This window comes from Echeneis naucrates, chromosome 18 (assembly GCF_900963305.1).
Source record: "Echeneis naucrates chromosome 18, fEcheNa1.1, whole genome shotgun sequence".
Taxonomy (NCBI): Eukaryota; Metazoa; Chordata; class Actinopteri; order Carangiformes; family Echeneidae; genus Echeneis; species Echeneis naucrates.
The window spans coordinates 9148736-9165321 of record NC_042528.1 but is presented as its reverse complement, the minus strand read 5'-3'; the positions used below and the strand labels follow the sequence as shown (position 1 = coordinate 9165321).

The window sequence follows — 16586 nt, the reverse complement described above, 5'->3', positions numbered from 1 at the left end:
TAATTTGACAGATTCACTACAAGGGCATGAATTTTATTTGCAATAAATAATTTGACAAATGTGTGATCTAAAGGTCTTCAGTTATTGTGCTAGCAAATATGTTAGTAGTATGAATAGTAATTGTAATTGTAGTATAAATATTGCACAACGCCTAACACATTTTAAATTAATTTCTATGTCAATCATTATACATTTTGAGATGGAACTTTCTATTTGTGCGGACTAAAAATGTCGAAGTTGCAACAATAGTTGTATGAAGTAAAAAAAGTTGATAAAATAAAGTAAGTGTGTAACTGTATTTTTTTTGTGTGTGCAAGCTTGTGTTTACTTGTTTGCGATGAAGCACTTAACTTTAAAGAAAATATATTTAGATTTTTTTATATAGAAAATATTATTCATGTTCTTCGCTGTAATAAGGTCCAACTTGAATGAACGTGAATGGTCCAGTTTTAAGAGGCTGCATGCGGGAATGACGTTTTATAACAGCGTGGCTGCCATCTGGTGGATGTGAAAAATAAATGCTCCTTTTTCTTAACGGAAGTCAATGATAAAGTGTACTTTTAACAAAGTCCTCGGTGCTCAGACAGTGTGTTTAACTGATTGAAATCGTTTTCTTGCAGGTTTCATTCATGCGGAAAAACACGGACGCGCTCACGGACGCGTCACCGTTGTCCTCACCCTGGGCTGCCGGAAGGGCGGAGTCAGCAGGCGGGACATAAAAACCAGACGGACCCGCGTCTCCTTCCATTTCCTTCTTTCATCTGAGCGAGGTAAGATCTCACGCTGTTTTGTTAACGCTCATTCATTTGCAAACTCCACGATTAGATCAACAACACTTATTTCTATGAGCTAATTATTTAACTAGCACGGGACATTTCACAGGAGAAGTTGACTGCTACTCTCACGTAAAGCTAAAGCTAGCTTCCTGCAGAGTTTGGTTGCAGCACCAACCTGGGGTCAATCCGTGCTCATCCGTCACCCACGCAAATTTAAACCATCTGATGATTTGGCAACACAACTCAACACACGTTTTGTAAATGATTTTTGTTGCATTTGTTGGATAGTTGAAGGAGAACTGGTTCTTTAGTGAGGGCCGGCTGCCTGCTAGGCGCGGATGCTAACAGCGTCTCTCCATGATGATAATTTTCACAGACCTGTCCTGAATGACTGTGATTGTACTATATTATTCTGATGGGAGATGTTTGTAAATGTAACAATCAGGTCACCGCGCTGCATGGCGCAGACACGTGTTGAGCAGAGGCCAGTGTTAGCTGCAGCCTGCTAATGCGAACATGTCTGCTCTTTACTTTTCTAGATGGAGGGAGATCTACGAGCTGCTAGCTACCAAGGTAAAGGCTAGCACGTGTTTGCTGCTCAATTGTACGTGCCATTGGGTTAAATGTAAATAAAGTCACTGTAGCTTGAATAGATGGTCCAGATCTCGAAGCATCGTGCTACGATGATGTCTTATTTGAACTCTCTCACTGAATATTGATTGAGGATACTTAAATCTCTTAAAATACTGAGTAGCATGAAGCTCCCATCAAGCGTGTACACATGAGGCATGTACAGCCAATGAAATGCTCATTTTTTTTTTCTGTCTTCAGGTGTGAAGAGAGAGGCGAAGTCATCTGCAGCAGGTAATTGGAGTAGTTTCATTGTAGATCAGTTGGCTTTCATTGACCCGTGGTTGTTGAACTGTACTGCTGTGATGAATCCCTGAACTCTCTCTTACTGAATCAGCCTTTGAAGAAACCTCTTTACCAGATTCTGAGCAGCACGTGTTCCTATGTGAAGCTGAAATAAAACTGTGGTTGTTAAACTCACAAGACCTGTAGGTCACTTCTGTTAAACATTATCTATAATAAAAACCGTTTGGACTACTTGACTTTGTTAAACCACAGATATGGTGCTTGGCTTAAGTATTTCATACAGGCCTATGCTGATGCATAGATTTACCGGTTGATTAACCTCTGCTTGCTCTTCCTAGGGTGTCTTGAAGTACTTTACTTGCAGCAGAGCAGATGGGCAGTACCTTGAGGTGAGAAGACTATTCAAAATTAAATCACTCTTGTTGTATAGACATGGTTTAAAATAAATGGCAAGCATATGCCTGAATCCAGTGATGTCATCCTATAATCTGAATACCTCCATTTGGAATGATAGAGAAACTTAAATGTCTAAGCATTTGACTCACTTTGTTCACTCGTTAGGTGGTGTGCAAGTTTGAGCCGTTAAATCTGAACGTGTAAACGCAGTTGAGACACTGAGGTAAGTCGACAATATTATATTCAGTTTATTCAGTATTGAGGTATAAACTTGATGATTACATGACAAGCATATGTCTGAATCTAGTGATGTCATTCTATAATCTGATTACCTCTAGTTACATTGTTTTTAAAAAAAATTTTACTATTTGAACATGTTTTGATACTGTTTCTTTGCTCGTCAGGGGTTTGAGAAATTTAAGCTGCTCCTCCTACATCTCAACATGTAAGTCCGAACATGCGCTTTCGTTTGAGTGTAATGTCTAGAAATGCCTTTCCAATAGCTAAAGTAAGAAGCTCTCAAAATAGGCAAAGTAAAATTGTGACTGGATCAACCTGTCGGTACACTGAAATGTCAGCTAATTCAAAGGAGAGGTATTTCTAATAGTTTGAAAGGATGAAATGGGTATCACCCATTAAACACCTGGACGACTAATGTCACATGGCAGCTTGTCACCAAAGCCCTGATCAAACGTTTCACTTAGTAATAAACACGAAAGGACTGTTGACCTACTAAAGAGCCACTTTCTTATGCAGGACCTTGGCGTGGATACTTGAAGAGGCAGGGGTCCATTAGAAGACTTGTGGTATGTTTTCTGTACCCTGGCTTTTTTTTTTTTTTTTTTTTTTGGAAAGATGACTAAGCATCTTCTCAATGCAGTTCCAATGATGATGAAACTTAGCTCACTTTGAACCAATGTGAAACGACACGAACATCTGAGCAACTGCATTCATAACATTTGCTCATAAATTTGTTTGCATTTTAAACTAAAGGTACTATAAAATCCGCTGGAATCCAATTTGAATTACCACTCTAATTGTAAGACTAAGCTTCTTGGTCTTAATTGGTCTGTTTAGAAACATACACATTAGTGTTACAATGTGTGGTAAATAAACTTTGTTTTGTCTCCAGGTGGTTCAGCTACATAATGGCCATCATGATGCCAGAGCAAATTTAAGGTAAAATTCCCTACTGTGTCAACAATAGCTTTTATTCCTAGACCTGTTGGAAATGATGAGATATATTTGGAATCTCGTTCGTCTGAACTCCTGTTGAGAAATGGAATCTCTGATATCTGAAGGTCAATGGTTGATGTACACCCTTCCAATTTTTGTGCTGTGACTAAACAATATCTTCCCTGTTACAGGGACATGGTGTTAGCGGATTAGAAGAGAACACTCCCCTTGGTGTCAGTCCAGGTGAGGCTTCCCATCAGTACAATCAGGTTTCATTAGTCTTTAAAACAGTCAGGTTCCTTAATGATGACACCTGCAAATGTCTTACGCCTTGTGTAAATGCCAGACCTGAAAAGGTGAACCCACTGGTGTTGCCTTGGCAATAAGGGGAAGACCCGTTGGGGTTACCAACAGTCTGAATGGAAATGTGCCACACCTGAATGGTTTAAATCAATCTTGTATTAAAAAAAGCTACATGTAGTCAAAATGACTAAAGTTTTACAGCATCATTTGTAATTTTGACTAAATGTAACCTTATCTCCTTCCCCACTCTCCCATTAGGACTGAGCTGGATATCAATAGGCTTGATCAGATTGTCCCAGGTTTGAGGTAGGTTTATTTATTCCCCACCCCTGCTGATGGTGATTGTCAAGTAAATGTGATGATTTTTCTATTACCGCCCCAGTCTGAGAATTCATGACTGATTGGTATCCCCTCTGATTACCTGAGTTGGGGGGTGAATATTCACATTAATGAAATGAGGATGAGTGACGTGTTTCACTTGCTGCAGGTCTGGAGATGCTGTGACTTGACACCTGGGACTGTGCTGCAGGTAAACATCAGTTTAAAGACCAGTAAAAATTAGGAGTTCAAACAGTTCATAGTTGTCCCACAAAACTGAAGTGATGAGCTTTTTTTTACCGCCCCAGTCTGAGAATTCATGACTGATTGGTATCCCCTCTGATCACAAGGCTTAAGACTGCAGTTTCTTTTTTCCTTCTTTCTTTTTCTCCCCCCCTTTAATATGAAGTGTTTCCTCTTACAGGTCAGCATTGAACAAATTCCAACTGGGAGCATTGTCTACATTTCTGCAGTGTATGGTAAGAGTCAGGCCTTTGATTGATGATGATTGTAGAAGTGATGAGTTGCTTATTACTGCCCCAGTCTGAGAATTCTTGACTGATTGGTATTCCCTCTGATCAAAACTACATAACATCAGTTATGCATGAGGTGCTTATGCCATTTCTAAAACATGTCCTTTGTTTTGCAGATTTGGGGACAGAACTTGGAAGCGACTGTATTTCTCAGACTGCTGCTTCCTGTTGTTGGACACTAAAATCTGAGGCTAATTGAGCCCTCTGTTGGTTTGAGAACTGGGAATGTGAAATAAAAGTCAGTTTAAGTGATTGTGTGGTTTTACTTTGTTTAAATCTGCTCATCCTTTCAGTTTGGGGCAAGGTGAAACACTAAATGTGTGAAACTGGATTTCAAATGACTTTCTAAATTGAGCTGGCCAGGATTAACAGTATAAGATCTTATCCGTACCCACAATATGTGCATTTATATAGGGATGTTGAAAGTATTTCAAATCAAGGGGACGCAGTGTAGATGGGGTCAGTACTTGATGCTTAAAAGCAACTCTGCTGGCTAGCCTCTAAAATAGGCCAAATAGGTATTGGAACAAAGGAAACTGTTTCAGCATACCTAATGGAAAAATTGCAAAATCAACTTTTTAAGCCAATACGTGAGCTCTCGCACAGTTAAATGTCATGTTTGTCATAAGTAACCACTAAAAGCAAGCCCCCGTTGTAGATTACATAACACTTCATCTACAGTGACAATGCTCCTTCAACTCACAACAGCAATAGTTTTGTATAAAGCATTTATTAGGAAACATGAGCCAGTTAACCACCATTCCATATAGTTACAGAAAGAAATTCCTGGCTGTATTTCAGAAATTCTCATGGGTTGTCACACACCTGACTAAACTTAACATGAGATGAAAAGCATTAAAATGTGATTGAGGTGCTTGGTGATGCAGACAGGTACAACTGCAGGTGGCACAGGAAATACTTGTAGCTGCTTTTTTTTTCTTTTAAACAGTTCATCTCTATAGTCCAATAATGAGCCTGGATTTGTACCACATCAGGCTGCAGTGTTGTGGTTTATAAATCAAAGAACAAAACGCATTCAGTCAGCAGTGAAGATCCTTGCAGCAATATCATCTAATAGCCAGTCCACTCCAGATAACAAGTTCTCTCCTGTTACTGCACTGCAGCTGATTATACACCAGTGATGACTTTTAATTTGCTCCAGAGCCAAGGCCTGCAGGAGCAAACAAATGGTAGGACATCAAGATAACTCAAGTAGAATAAGAATTCAAGCTGGTGCTATTAAGGCTCCAATCCATTACATTCAGAAACAAATCCTTGCACAGTAAGTAAATCCCACCTCTCGTATGGCTTCTTGGGACAGGGCTCCTGGTAAATCTTGCTTGTTGGCAAAAACCAGTAATGTTGCTCCAGCTAACCTCTGTAGGGAAGAAACACCATGTTACATAGAGATACACGAAATAAACTGTGCAGATGGCAACTTGACACTTGTTAAAGTGACCATAGAACACTTAGGATTTCACAGTTTCTGCTTGTGCTTAAATCAAACATGCAGTTAAACATGATATTCTGTGTTAAATCTTTGTCTACTAATACAGCAATGATCACAGAATTTGCAGGGAAGGCTGACTACATGCTACTGACCAACCACCAGGATAATCTCAAGGATAAGTGAGTGGCTGCCAATCTCATGTCTCTGATATCAAATAAAATCAATGTTTTTCCTTGTAATGATCAATTAACATGACCTCTGCACAGGTGCAGGAGGTCAGGGCCCAGACACTGATTGGATTTTTATTTGAAATAAGTAAAAGGGATATTCAGTCTGTCTGTGTGGGGGCCATATGGCTGAAAGTCTGGGGCAATTGCCCATGTTGGGACCCAGATAATCAGGAGAACACTGGCAGACATTAATGAATGGTAAAAGATATTCACAAATTCACTCAAATCTTCACCAAAATTGAGACTTTGTAAATTGACATTCCAGCCAACTAATATCTCCAAACATCTGACAGATACAATGTTGCTGTCTGCAGCAGGCATACAAAAACTTCTCCATGATCCTCTTGATAAAGTGCAGCTACCCTGCTATATCTGCAGCGTGTGTAGTTCAGTTTACCTCCTCCAGCAGCAGTGCACTGAGTTCCTGTCTGCAGTCCTCCATTCTGAGCCTGTCTGCACTGTCCACCACCCACACCAGCCCATCTGTGCTCTCAAAGTAGTTCCTCCAGTAGGAACGCAGCGACTTCTGACCTCCTACATCCCAAATGTTCAATTTAAACCTAGAAGCACGGAGAGAAGAACATGGGGAAAAACATTCTTCAAACGAATAACAGATACCTTTGCCAACCCACAGTGCAAAAACAAACTAGAACTGTGTTCAAAGACAGAAGTCCTACGACAGACCTTATGTTAACATGATGGAGTCAGTCTGCAATCACATTAAGAGACACAAAGCTTTGAATCAACCAAAAACCACAGAAGAAGAACTGTAGCCCATCTTCCAAATGCTTCAAACGAACTAGCTAAAGGTAAGTCAAACGCCAAATATATATCGTTTTTATTTATTTAACTTTTGCTTCACTTTGTATTTAGTCACCTGAATGATACATTCTACTTTTAACGCATTAAGCACAGTCCTGTATCTTTTGGGTTATATGAGGAACGAAGACAGCATTGTGATTTCATAACATAAAAACTGCACCAATATTAATATGAGACAATATGTTTAACGTACAGACCTTTTTCAGAGCAGGCGATTTAGCATATGAAAATGCAGCAGGTAACTGGCCAGTTTCAAGAATAAATGTATGAATTAGACTCATACTCATACTCATAGATGTCGGCCCTTGAGAGAAACTATGTAGCATGGACGCTCATGCATTGATGAATGATGGTGGCCTCAGTAATGTAACGTTACCCTCTGTGCTCCAGTGTCTGGATGTTGAAGCCCAGGGTTGGGGAGATGGTGCTCACGTCCTCTCCGTTAAACTTCTTCAGGATGGTCGTCTTTCCCGCGTTGTCCAGACCTCTGCACGAACCAGGTTAAAGAGCAAACTCACCTGACCACGCAGCTGCTAGATAGCGACAGCTTAACAGCCATTTACTCGCTTGTCTTAGTGCTTCATAGCTAGCAATGTAGCATGAGACAGCACGAACTGCTCCAAAAGGAAACTTAACTCGCACAAACCCCGATGCTTACAACAACAAAAAAAACCTCTCTGAGATTAACAACCGGCCGTGTTTTTCATCCAATAGACGCAACTGTTATCATAATAATACACGGATGCTGTTTTGTTCGCAGCTAAGCTAGTAAACTGTTACAGAAAGGATACAACATCAGCAGCCTCATCTCCCGTTCCTTCTGCTTCATCTTCTTTAAAATTGTCAGCAGGCCCATCTCAGTCCTGTTCCGTCCGGCTGCTGTTATTTAAGAGAATATATATATATACATATATATTTATATATATTTTTATATATTACATTTGGCATTGGAAAAGAGCATTGCCAGCTAGGAAGCGATCCTAATTCTAAACCCGCCTTACGTAGCCACCGATTGGTCTCTTTGGTGACGGGCGAACGCTGATTGGCTTTGGGAAACGTTTGGAGCTCGTTGATTGGTCGATTCTAAGGTGCGGCCACGCTGAACGAGAGGCGCTGCCTGAATGTGTGCTGTGGGAATGCGCATGTGCAGTGTGGAAAGGTCCTGTTCTATCAGAGCCTACTTCCAAAAGTATACAGAATGTAGAACATAAATAATTAGTATTATAGGATATGAATAGTCTAGAATATACACACAAGAAATTTTCTTTTTCATCAAACAGTCTGAAAATATTTACCCTAACCTTTCCCTGAACCTCAATACGTTCTGTCCACACAGACAGATTCAATTATTCACCAGATCATCTTAGTAAGACTCCATCCCCTACTTTAAATGAAAAGCAGCTAGACAAACATCCCACAAAGCGGTTGGTCAAAGTGTGTCTGTGGTGGCGTTATTTCCCGGGGATTGCTGGTAAAAGCTGTTGGTTGCTGTCAGAGAGTCCGCCCATGCATTTCCTGGCAGGAGTGCTCCAGGAAAATCCCTGCACGTGAAGGGGTGTACCGGCTCTCCTAACATGGTCATATTAACCCACGGCTCCTCCTGTCCCAAACTACGTTTATCCATTCATTTCTTCTGATGCCTTCTAGTGCTACCGAAAATATCCCCTCTGTATTTATACTACAGCTGGATTCCCACTGATAATCGGAAAACATTGCTTTTGGATCCTTATGGGATAATGTAGGCTACCTGTGTACCTGGAATATCAAAGACTGCAATACTACTACTACTGTTGTCACCGGGTGCATGTGAAGAGATTTTACAAATAACATACTGTACTTGAATGCAGCACAGCCACACCGCCTCTAACTCTCAATGGGTCAGTTTAAAATAAAGAGAAACTGAAAGCAATCGGGGCAACATGTTGCATCATCGGCTCTGTGGTGCCAAGCCCCCAGCGCACAAAACGCGACGGACACGGCGGTTCATTGCTTCATTTCAGGCAACACTTAGTGAATCAACAAGTCACCAAGCAACCGCAGACATCAGTGTGCAGCCCGGAGTGTGCATGTCCTTCAGCTTACACACAGTTTCATCCCGGGTCATTGAAGGTTCAGTGCAGGTTGCAGGAGTCGTCACCTCTGCGAATCCACAGATGCAAAGTATAGATGCACGGATGATCCGGACTGGGTGAAGATCCATCCGTGTCGGTGTGAGAAGAGTCAAGCTGTCCACCATCCGACTGACCAGGGGGGAGGAGGAGGAGGCGGGGGGGGCATGTCCCCGTTGTTCATGGACACCGGGTGCGACCCCGACAGCCCCGGCTCCCTGTCAGTTGAAGATTACACCAGCAACGCGGCTGAACTGGTAAATTATTCTCTCTCCCGTTCTTCTTTAACATTCAATCAATCACATTAGATCGTGCCAAAATCTCTGAATGTCTACTGTTAAATATTAATGTTTAAAAAGGTTGAACTAACCAACAATTTAATAATTTTTTATCCATTTATTTCTTGGGTTTATGTCTCTATTTTGGGCATTTTTTATTTATTGGGCAGCTGTCACTGTCCCTCTTTGTCTTTTGCAAATCATTTTGTAAAGTGTTTGTAAAAGCCAAATCCTTCTAGCTGGACCAACAGAAGTGAAGTTCTATGAGGAATCATTGAATGTACACAAACAGCAATGTACTCCGCCACCACAATCTCATATTATATTGTATTATATTCCATATTTATTCCATATGTACATTATATTCCATGTAATCACAAATTAACAGTAGAAAATATCCTGCACTTCTATTCTCTTTCTTCTGAATCTGTGTATACGATCTGTTATTTTTGCAAGAGCAGTCTTTAAGATTAGCAATATTTAATCTTATCTTCATTTGATATGACAAAGATTGGATCTGGGAGAAAATATCTAAAGATTAGATATATATATATATATATCTAATCTTTATTTATTGGTTGTCAAACTGCTTTATCAACTTTGATCAACTTTGATTAGAAACTTTGCTCCTGAATGAAACATCACGCGCTGTAACTTCCTCTCCATCCAGATCCTGAACTATTAGTTGTTTATTGACCTATTTGAAATGGCCCCATGGTAATGCATGTGATAGGTTTGCCTTATGATCATGTGAACCTATACATTTTTGAAAACATACTGCAATAGTAACAAATGATTGATGTCTGTTTTGTGTAATAATGTGCTCCTAAAAGGATATCACTTGATAAGTAAATGTGTACTGTCATGATTAGGACCAACACAGTGTGTTCCCCTTTTCAGGAGAGGGAAGGAGAGGGACATCAGTTGGATAGTACAGGGAAAAAAAGAAGAGAGAAGAACAGAGATGCGGCAAGAAAGACCCGCCAAAAACAAACTGAGAGAGCAGACCAACTTCATGAGGTCTGTAACATGCACTTTCTTTCACTTTTTTTCCTTCTGTCTTTCCTTATACCAACATCCTGTGACCATGGCTCTCAATCCCACGTCTCACACGCACACGCACGCAACCAGTGACTGTGTGTGTCTCTTGTGTAATCTGGCAGCATGCTCTCAGCCGTTTCTTGTAAATAGCCTGCTTTAGCAGAAGGGCTATCACTCCCTCTGGTTTGCGCTCCCATTGGTCGCCAGCCCTCTCATTCCTCCCTGCCCTGAAATACCCCCCCCCCCCCCCCCCCCCCCCACACACACACACACACACAATCAGCAATCTTTTTTCCTTTAAGAAAAATAAAGTCATTCTACAAATGTATGGTTGAAAGAAACAAGGCTACCCTTCAGGTTTAAAACAGAGATGACTCTGTGCCAAAATATATAACCCCCATGCCTTATTTTAGCTTCTGATGAGGAGATTTAATGATCATATTTAAAGAATCATTTGACAGTTTGTTAAAACACACATATGTACTTTTGTTGCAGGCAGTTTAATAAGAAAATAATATGTCTGTTTGAGAGCCAAAGGCAGCTGCTAGTTAGGTTGGTTAGCATAAAGAAACAGGTTAAGTAAAATATAAAGTATGTAGTAATAGTAAATCTAAAGTAAGATTTTGCGACCTCTCAAACACAGTTGTTTCTACTCACGATGCTAAGCTAAGCTAACCGACTATAGCACTGTATTTAATGGTACGTTAAGAGGTAAAAAAGTGATTTTGATCGCATTGCACAAGACTAAACAATAGAAACTGTAAAAATGCACATAATGCTGGACAGGATGTGAAATTTTCTTTCCAACAGGTTTCGATAAATATGATAATGTTTTAAGTTTGTGGTTTTCCAAATGTTCATAACAAAAATGAAAATTGAATAATTTTAACTGTCACATTTAATATTGTCAATGTTTAATATGCCAAGACCCACAAATGCGCATAAACTGTGCTGCATCTAGTCTTGTGGTTGAACACGTCTCCCTTTTACCCTTATTACACTTATGTGACATCCACCCTGTTCTAACTGTAAAGGTTTACAGAAAAAGTACATGGGTGTGTGTGTCTTGGCAGAAGGGAATTCAAACTTTCACTTTCTGATTCTTCTTCTGCCAGTTTTGCTCTCTGTGTTTCTCCTCCAGGTTAATTTTGAACACTCAGTTGTGAGAAGTTTAACCGAAAAAAAAGCACAGTCTGTGTCAGCAGTGAATGGTTCAAAGGTTCAGTTGTGTTACACAGCTGCGTGTCACCCCTGCTTTGACTCTGACTTTTTGACCTTAAAAACAAAGTCACACAAAAGTGGAGTAACCTTCGGAGCTCCTTTGGTGACTTTCAATAACAGAAATAAAAAATAACGCATGGCCACGAGATAGTGATTGTCATTTTCATGCAAAGACTGTATGGAGTAGGTTGTTGGTTTAACATGGACAATTTTGTATTTGTTTATGATTTAATTTTATCTTCATATTGGAATGAAATCACAATGCACTCGTATGCAACTTTATTAGCAGCGTCCTCGTAACATTGCACCAACATAATATGACCCCTAACCCTGAACCTAAATGCAGCTTTCTCAGGCTCTTTTTCTGTCTCCTCACTGGGCCTTTTCCCCTTCACAAAGAAACTGTCCTATTTTAATAATTTTGCTAGCTTGTGGGTTTAATTTTAGCGGTAACATATCATTTGACTGATGTAATGGAGAGAATTCGGTCATTTTTCAAAATAAAACATAGTTCACATTCAGATAATAAATAATGTAAGTTATTTATTCTTTCTGTGCGGTCCGGTTCAAAACGGGCCGCACGCCACGGACTGGTAACGGTCTGCGGCCTGGGGGTTGGGGACCACTGACCTAAATTACTCACAGTCTGGCATGGAGTGAGTCTTAGCAAAAGACAATTAATTCAGCTGCTTAAACTACATGAGCTTCACTGCAGGAGACATGCTGATCTGGGGAAGTCATGTGTTTCAGTCCACATCTATAAAGACGGCTCAATGAATCCTGGATGAACGCCAGAGCCGGTTCTTGGGAGGAACTAGAAGAGATGTATTTAAAAAAAAAAACAACAAAAAAACGAGACTGTTTCAATAACATGCCAAGTGACACTGTATCATTGTAAGCATCATGATGAAATGCTAGGCTGCTCTAAATCGTTCAGGACGATCATGACGTTATATACCTTGAGACTTTTTCATGAATCATTCTGTACAGTGTGTCCCGGCACTTGAATTTTGAATTTTCTCATATTCAAACCTCCATAAAATCATTTCCTCTAATGTTTAAAGGATTCTTTCAATGGATTATTGTTCAGACTATTAAGCAACAGTCTCTGGATGAAAATGTGCACAATAACAATCTTGTGGCTTCACATTTAGTTTTTCTTATTGGATGTCACCAGAGAGGCTCCTTAGTAACCCGTGGGGAATTATGTAGGACTTGAATCTTCCAGAGGAGAGAGACAGTTTTCTTGAATACTATTCAAGTGTGCCCTTGTGGTCATTGATGTACCGAGCTGTTGTGGAGGATAAGTGTTTTCAGAACTGAACTGAAGCATAATGAGGTGATAAAAGCAGAAGTTTAGTTGATAGATAAACCCAAAGAATAGAGCTCTAGAAACTGCCTGGCTTTAGTGTTTTATTGCAGCACACTTCTGGCCTGGTGTCATATTATGTGGGTGGGATGTGATTGAGTTAATTATTTATCTTTTGAAGTATGGTGGTAATTTGTTTTTATGGCTGATGAGTGCCAGGCTAAGAGATAGCAAGGATATACCTGACTCAGCTTCACATGAACTATTTGCCCTTTCATGTTCATCTCCATTGTTTATCTCTTTTTCTTTCGATTAATCTAATTTCGCTTTTCTTTTATCCTCCATCATCTTCTCCTCAGGAGCTTCAGTCTCTCGAGAGGATAAACTCGAACCTTCAAAAAGAGATTACTTCATTGAAGAAAGAGCTCCAATGCTATACGACAGCTCTGGTGAATCATGAACCTTATTGCCTCCTCAGAGCTTCTGGATCCAGCACCAGCCGAAAAAGACGCCTCTCAGATTCCCATTTGACTGAAAGTCAGACCTCCTCCAGCTCTTCCAAAGTTGTTCCGCAGACCATAAGCCCCACTTTGGATACAAATACTTCAATCTCTACCTCTCCAACCTCCAGCATGGGTCTTAAAACCCTTGACTGTGCGGAAAACACAGACCTTCCACCTTCAGCTTCTGCTCCAACAAATACAGCATTAGCCTTTTCCTCTGGCTCATCAACTGAATGTGTCATTGCCTCGTCCTCCAGCCCTGTGACTGCTCCTTATTCAGGTTCATTTTGTACTTTCTCAGCTCCTCACTCTTTATTTAGCGAAAAGTCGACAATCAACTCATGGCCAAGCAATGTTACACCAGTGCACACCAACTTTGTTTCAGCCTGTAAACCCTCCAACTCGCTCACAACAGCTGCTCAGGCGCAGTCTGGATACCCAAGTTCTACTGTGTCAGCAAATCCATGTTTCAATTCTTGTCATTCTGACATATTGGAAGAGTTTTTAATGAAACAAACGTCAACGCCGCCCATTGATCAAAGTCAGTTAACACAAGGGTATGTCACGAATGTGCCACATTGTAATCCAGATCAGTTCAGTGAAAGACCAAACAGGTCAAGTTCTCTGTCTTCTATTTCATCATCACGCCCTCAAGCTCCTACTCCAGTCGCCTTGACAGATTCGCCTCAGGTGAATTTGGAGCCTACTCTTACGCCCGCCTTTGTCTTTAAGCCAAGTTACAGCCAACAAATGACACCTCATCATACATCTCTTCTCTCCCTCCTCACTATCCCTAGCCCTTTGAACATCTCTCCAACTACCTCCAACAGCTCTGATGATTTTATCCGTCAGCCTCCCTCCTCGCTTCCATTGTCTAGTGATTCAACAAATGAACTTTCTCTGTCTGAATTCCTGGAGGTCAATGATTGGATCCTAAATGGGACGAGCAATCAGTAGCACTACATGTATTCTTGGGTCTAAAATGGCCCTTTTAAATTGATATTTTTTCTAGCAACAACTCTAAAATGCAAAACAGATTTTCACATTTCTCATCCAGTTGGACCCTATTCATGGAAAAATGAGATCAAGGGCCAAACAAATGTCTGTTTTTTTTGTTTTTTTTTGGTTCACTTTCAAGGGAAACTCCAGTACTTTAGTAATTGCACTTTTATAAGGTTAAGAGACAGAACAGTGCCAATACTGAAGCAGCAGAGGTTCAAATATCCTAACATTTAGTTCCTAGTATGAATTAAGTTCCAATAATGGTGAATCCTATATTTCCCATAATGCAAAGCTATTGGCTGTTTTAAAGCACCCTTCATATGTGGTGAAATAATTTTCCATACCTTGTGCCTCCTGTTTGTAGCACAGCCTTTCTGGTATAAATTCAGCCCGACCCGAACACATCATACAGCTGAGTAACTGTCCCCATGATTCATAAACTGACGCCGATGTCTGAAATTGTTGGTGTTTTCATTTCAAAACAGAAAAAGAAAGCAGTCATCTTTGTGAAAGTAAGCTAATGCTACAGCGCCTTGGGTTGCATATTTGTTTTACTTCTTTCCTTCAGCTGCTAAAGGCTATTGTGGAAAACTTTGTACATTAACTGATCTACAGTGCAAACTGTCGTTGTTGCAATGGACCTTTTTCATATTTTTAAACTTGGGAAAATCATATTCAGTTACTCATAGCCAGTTATTTTTGAAAAATGCGTCAGCTTTTGACTTCTAATTTTATACTAGTTGGAGTGAGTGCTTCCTTGCAAAGTCATGGAAAGGTTAAAAGGAGAAGTAATAGTCTGCTCTCGAAATGCAGTGTTACTGTACGACAATGAACAGTGAACAACAGCCAGCACATTGCATCACATGTTGCTATACTGATTGCATTAAGTTTTTATTCAAATAATTAAGTATTTATCAAATGCACAGATTAATAATTTTTGCCTTGCAATATTTGAATCCAAGAAAAAAAGATAATTCTTTATCAGTTTGCTTTCATTTGCTTGTGTTATTATTACGATAAAGAGTTTTGATATTTGTAGTATTTTTCTCTTATCTGGTGTCAAAGTACATGTTATCCCATAAATATTGTCGTAACTTGATAACAATGGAGATTGTTATGACCCACCATGCTCCCCTAGTGGTCAAATTCCGGCATTATTTTAATTTTGGTGGCTTAATCCTAAATTGTATCACTCGGCAATGTGACCAAAGCCAGACAGGTGTGTGTAAGAGATTGGGTATAAAGCTTGAGTTTCACCAGTCTGTCACCAGGGCTGTTTCCACAGGTCTCAAACCCCCAACAGGCCTGTAATATTCCAGGCTGTAGGAGTAAACAACAGCATGAGGTGAGGAGGTTGTCAGGAGCGGCTTCATTAGGCACGGTGGTGGTGATGGGGTTAAAGAAAGATTTGGTTAAAATAACATTTTCACCCCTAGGGGTGTAAACCTATGTGATAAATAGTTTTGTTTTTTTTTTTTCACTTCTAAATATATCTCTTGTTGTACTCATCGCCTGTTACTAGAATAGAGATCATTCATTTTGCTCTTGACTTTATGTCGCGGACGAAGAGAGGCTGCTAAAATCTGGTGTAGTAACTTCACTGTGATGAGGAAGTGGATCATGACTTTTCTTCTTTCTTTTTTTTTTTGCTGTGCTGCTGAACTGTGATTGTATTTCAGTGATAAAGGTTTTTTTTTTGATGATTTATTCAATTATTCTGCTTTATAGAGAATATCTCAAAATAGGAAACAGAAGCATACCTTTTACACTGAGATATTGGGATTGTGTGTAAATTTGAACTATTTGGTATTTATCATGCATTAGATTAATATATTTATGCCACAATGATAATTGCTATACAAAGTTAATTACAAATAAAATGTTTTATTACAACATTTTCTCACTTTTGTTCAATTTGCAAATCTGTTATAGCTGTAATACATGAGTTTATTCTAATATGTCATGCACTGGACTACACTTAGAAGTAGCTGTGTAATTATTGGAAGATTAAAAACATTATTCTTCTTAAAAATGACATACATTGAATCCATTAGCAATAATATAGACACTTGACTGCAAAGTTTTGTTGCTACTGTCTCATTTGGTCAGATATGCCCGTTAATATTACCATTAGCTTGCGGCTACAAGTGGCATCATTCAACACTGTTTACAGCATTTTATCATAATGTAAAATGCAATTATCACAATATTATGCATTGTTGCTTGCACATAGACAGCTGAAAT

General features: G+C 39.7%; 2 protein-coding genes, 1 long non-coding RNA gene and 6 other non-coding genes across 10 annotated transcripts; 8 read left to right on the top strand and 1 right to left on the bottom strand.

Annotated features, from left to right (window-relative positions):
* Positions 1-733: 733 nt before the first annotated feature.
* LOC115059038 (uncharacterized) lies at positions 734-4630 on the top strand. The gene is made up of 13 exons (XR_003842146.1): positions 734-770; positions 1316-1349; positions 1608-1640; positions 1991-2041; positions 2214-2271; positions 2453-2493; positions 2805-2854; positions 3181-3227; positions 3416-3467; positions 3786-3833; positions 4015-4056; positions 4270-4324; positions 4495-4630. It is a non-coding gene; the product is annotated as an uncharacterized LOC115059038 (long non-coding RNA).
* LOC115059338 (small nucleolar RNA SNORD29) lies at positions 2929-2993 on the top strand. The gene has a single exon (XR_003842196.1). It is a non-coding gene; the product is annotated as a small nucleolar RNA SNORD29 (small nucleolar RNA).
* Positions 3276-3345, top strand: LOC115059339 (small nucleolar RNA SNORD30). The gene has a single exon (XR_003842197.1). It is a non-coding gene; the product is annotated as a small nucleolar RNA SNORD30 (small nucleolar RNA).
* Positions 3523-3648, top strand: LOC115059345 (small nucleolar RNA SNORD22). Its single transcript, XR_003842202.1, has one exon. It is a non-coding gene; the product is annotated as a small nucleolar RNA SNORD22 (small nucleolar RNA).
* LOC115059341 (small nucleolar RNA SNORD31) lies at positions 3876-3949 on the top strand. Its single transcript, XR_003842199.1, has one exon. It is a non-coding gene; the product is annotated as a small nucleolar RNA SNORD31 (small nucleolar RNA).
* LOC115059340 (small nucleolar RNA SNORD31) lies at positions 4120-4194 on the top strand. Its single transcript, XR_003842198.1, has one exon. It is a non-coding gene; the product is annotated as a small nucleolar RNA SNORD31 (small nucleolar RNA).
* On the top strand, positions 4355-4429 carry LOC115059344 (small nucleolar RNA SNORD31). Its single transcript, XR_003842201.1, has one exon. It is a non-coding gene; the product is annotated as a small nucleolar RNA SNORD31 (small nucleolar RNA).
* Positions 4631-5253: 623 nt separating the features above from the next.
* Positions 5254-7869, bottom strand: arl2 (ADP-ribosylation factor-like 2). Of its 2 annotated transcripts, XM_029526346.1 has the most exons (5): positions 7672-7869; positions 7257-7367; positions 6456-6618; positions 5676-5756; positions 5254-5549 (listed from the first exon to the last, which is right to left on the bottom strand). In XM_029526346.1, exons 1-5 carry the CDS (start codon positions 7734-7736, stop codon positions 5415-5417), a joined length of 555 nt encoding a protein of 184 aa, XP_029382206.1. In that variant the 5' UTR covers positions 7737-7869; the 3' UTR covers positions 5254-5414. The 2 variants fall into 2 exon arrangements, with proteins under 2 accessions (XP_029382206.1, XP_029382207.1); XM_029526347.1 differs by lacking the exon at positions 5676-5756.
* A 1011-nt stretch (positions 7870-8880) lies between these two features.
* batf2 (basic leucine zipper ATF-like transcription factor 2) lies at positions 8881-16174 on the top strand. Its single transcript, XM_029526617.1, has 3 exons — positions 8881-9245; positions 10167-10286; positions 13197-16174. Exons 1-3 carry the CDS (start codon positions 9156-9158, stop codon positions 14295-14297), a joined length of 1311 nt encoding a protein of 436 aa, XP_029382477.1. The 5' UTR covers positions 8881-9155; the 3' UTR covers positions 14298-16174.
* Positions 16175-16586: the final 412 nt, after the last annotated feature.

Excerpts from the sequence above, each read along its gene's own strand:
- arl2 (XM_029526346.1), bottom strand. The coding sequence starts at position 7,736 with ATGGGCCTGCTGACAATTTTAAAGAAGATGAAGCAGAAGGAACGGGAG. Across the intron at positions 7,368-7,671 it reads GAGATGAGGCTGCTGATGTT|AGGTCTGGACAACGCGGGAA; the intron begins GTATCCTTTCTG and ends TGGTTCGTGCAG. Across the intron at positions 5,757-6,455 it reads GTGCACTGCTGCTGGAGGAG|AGGTTAGCTGGAGCAACATT; the intron begins GTAAACTGAACT and ends TCTTCCCTACAG.
- batf2 (XM_029526617.1), top strand. The coding sequence starts at position 9,156 with ATGTCCCCGTTGTTCATGGACACCGGGTGCGACCCCGACAGCCCCGGC. Across the intron at positions 9,246-10,166 it reads CCAGCAACGCGGCTGAACTG|GAGAGGGAAGGAGAGGGACA; the intron begins GTAAATTATTCT and ends TCCCCTTTTCAG. Across the intron at positions 10,287-13,196 it reads GAGCAGACCAACTTCATGAG|GAGCTTCAGTCTCTCGAGAG; the intron begins GTCTGTAACATG and ends TCTTCTCCTCAG.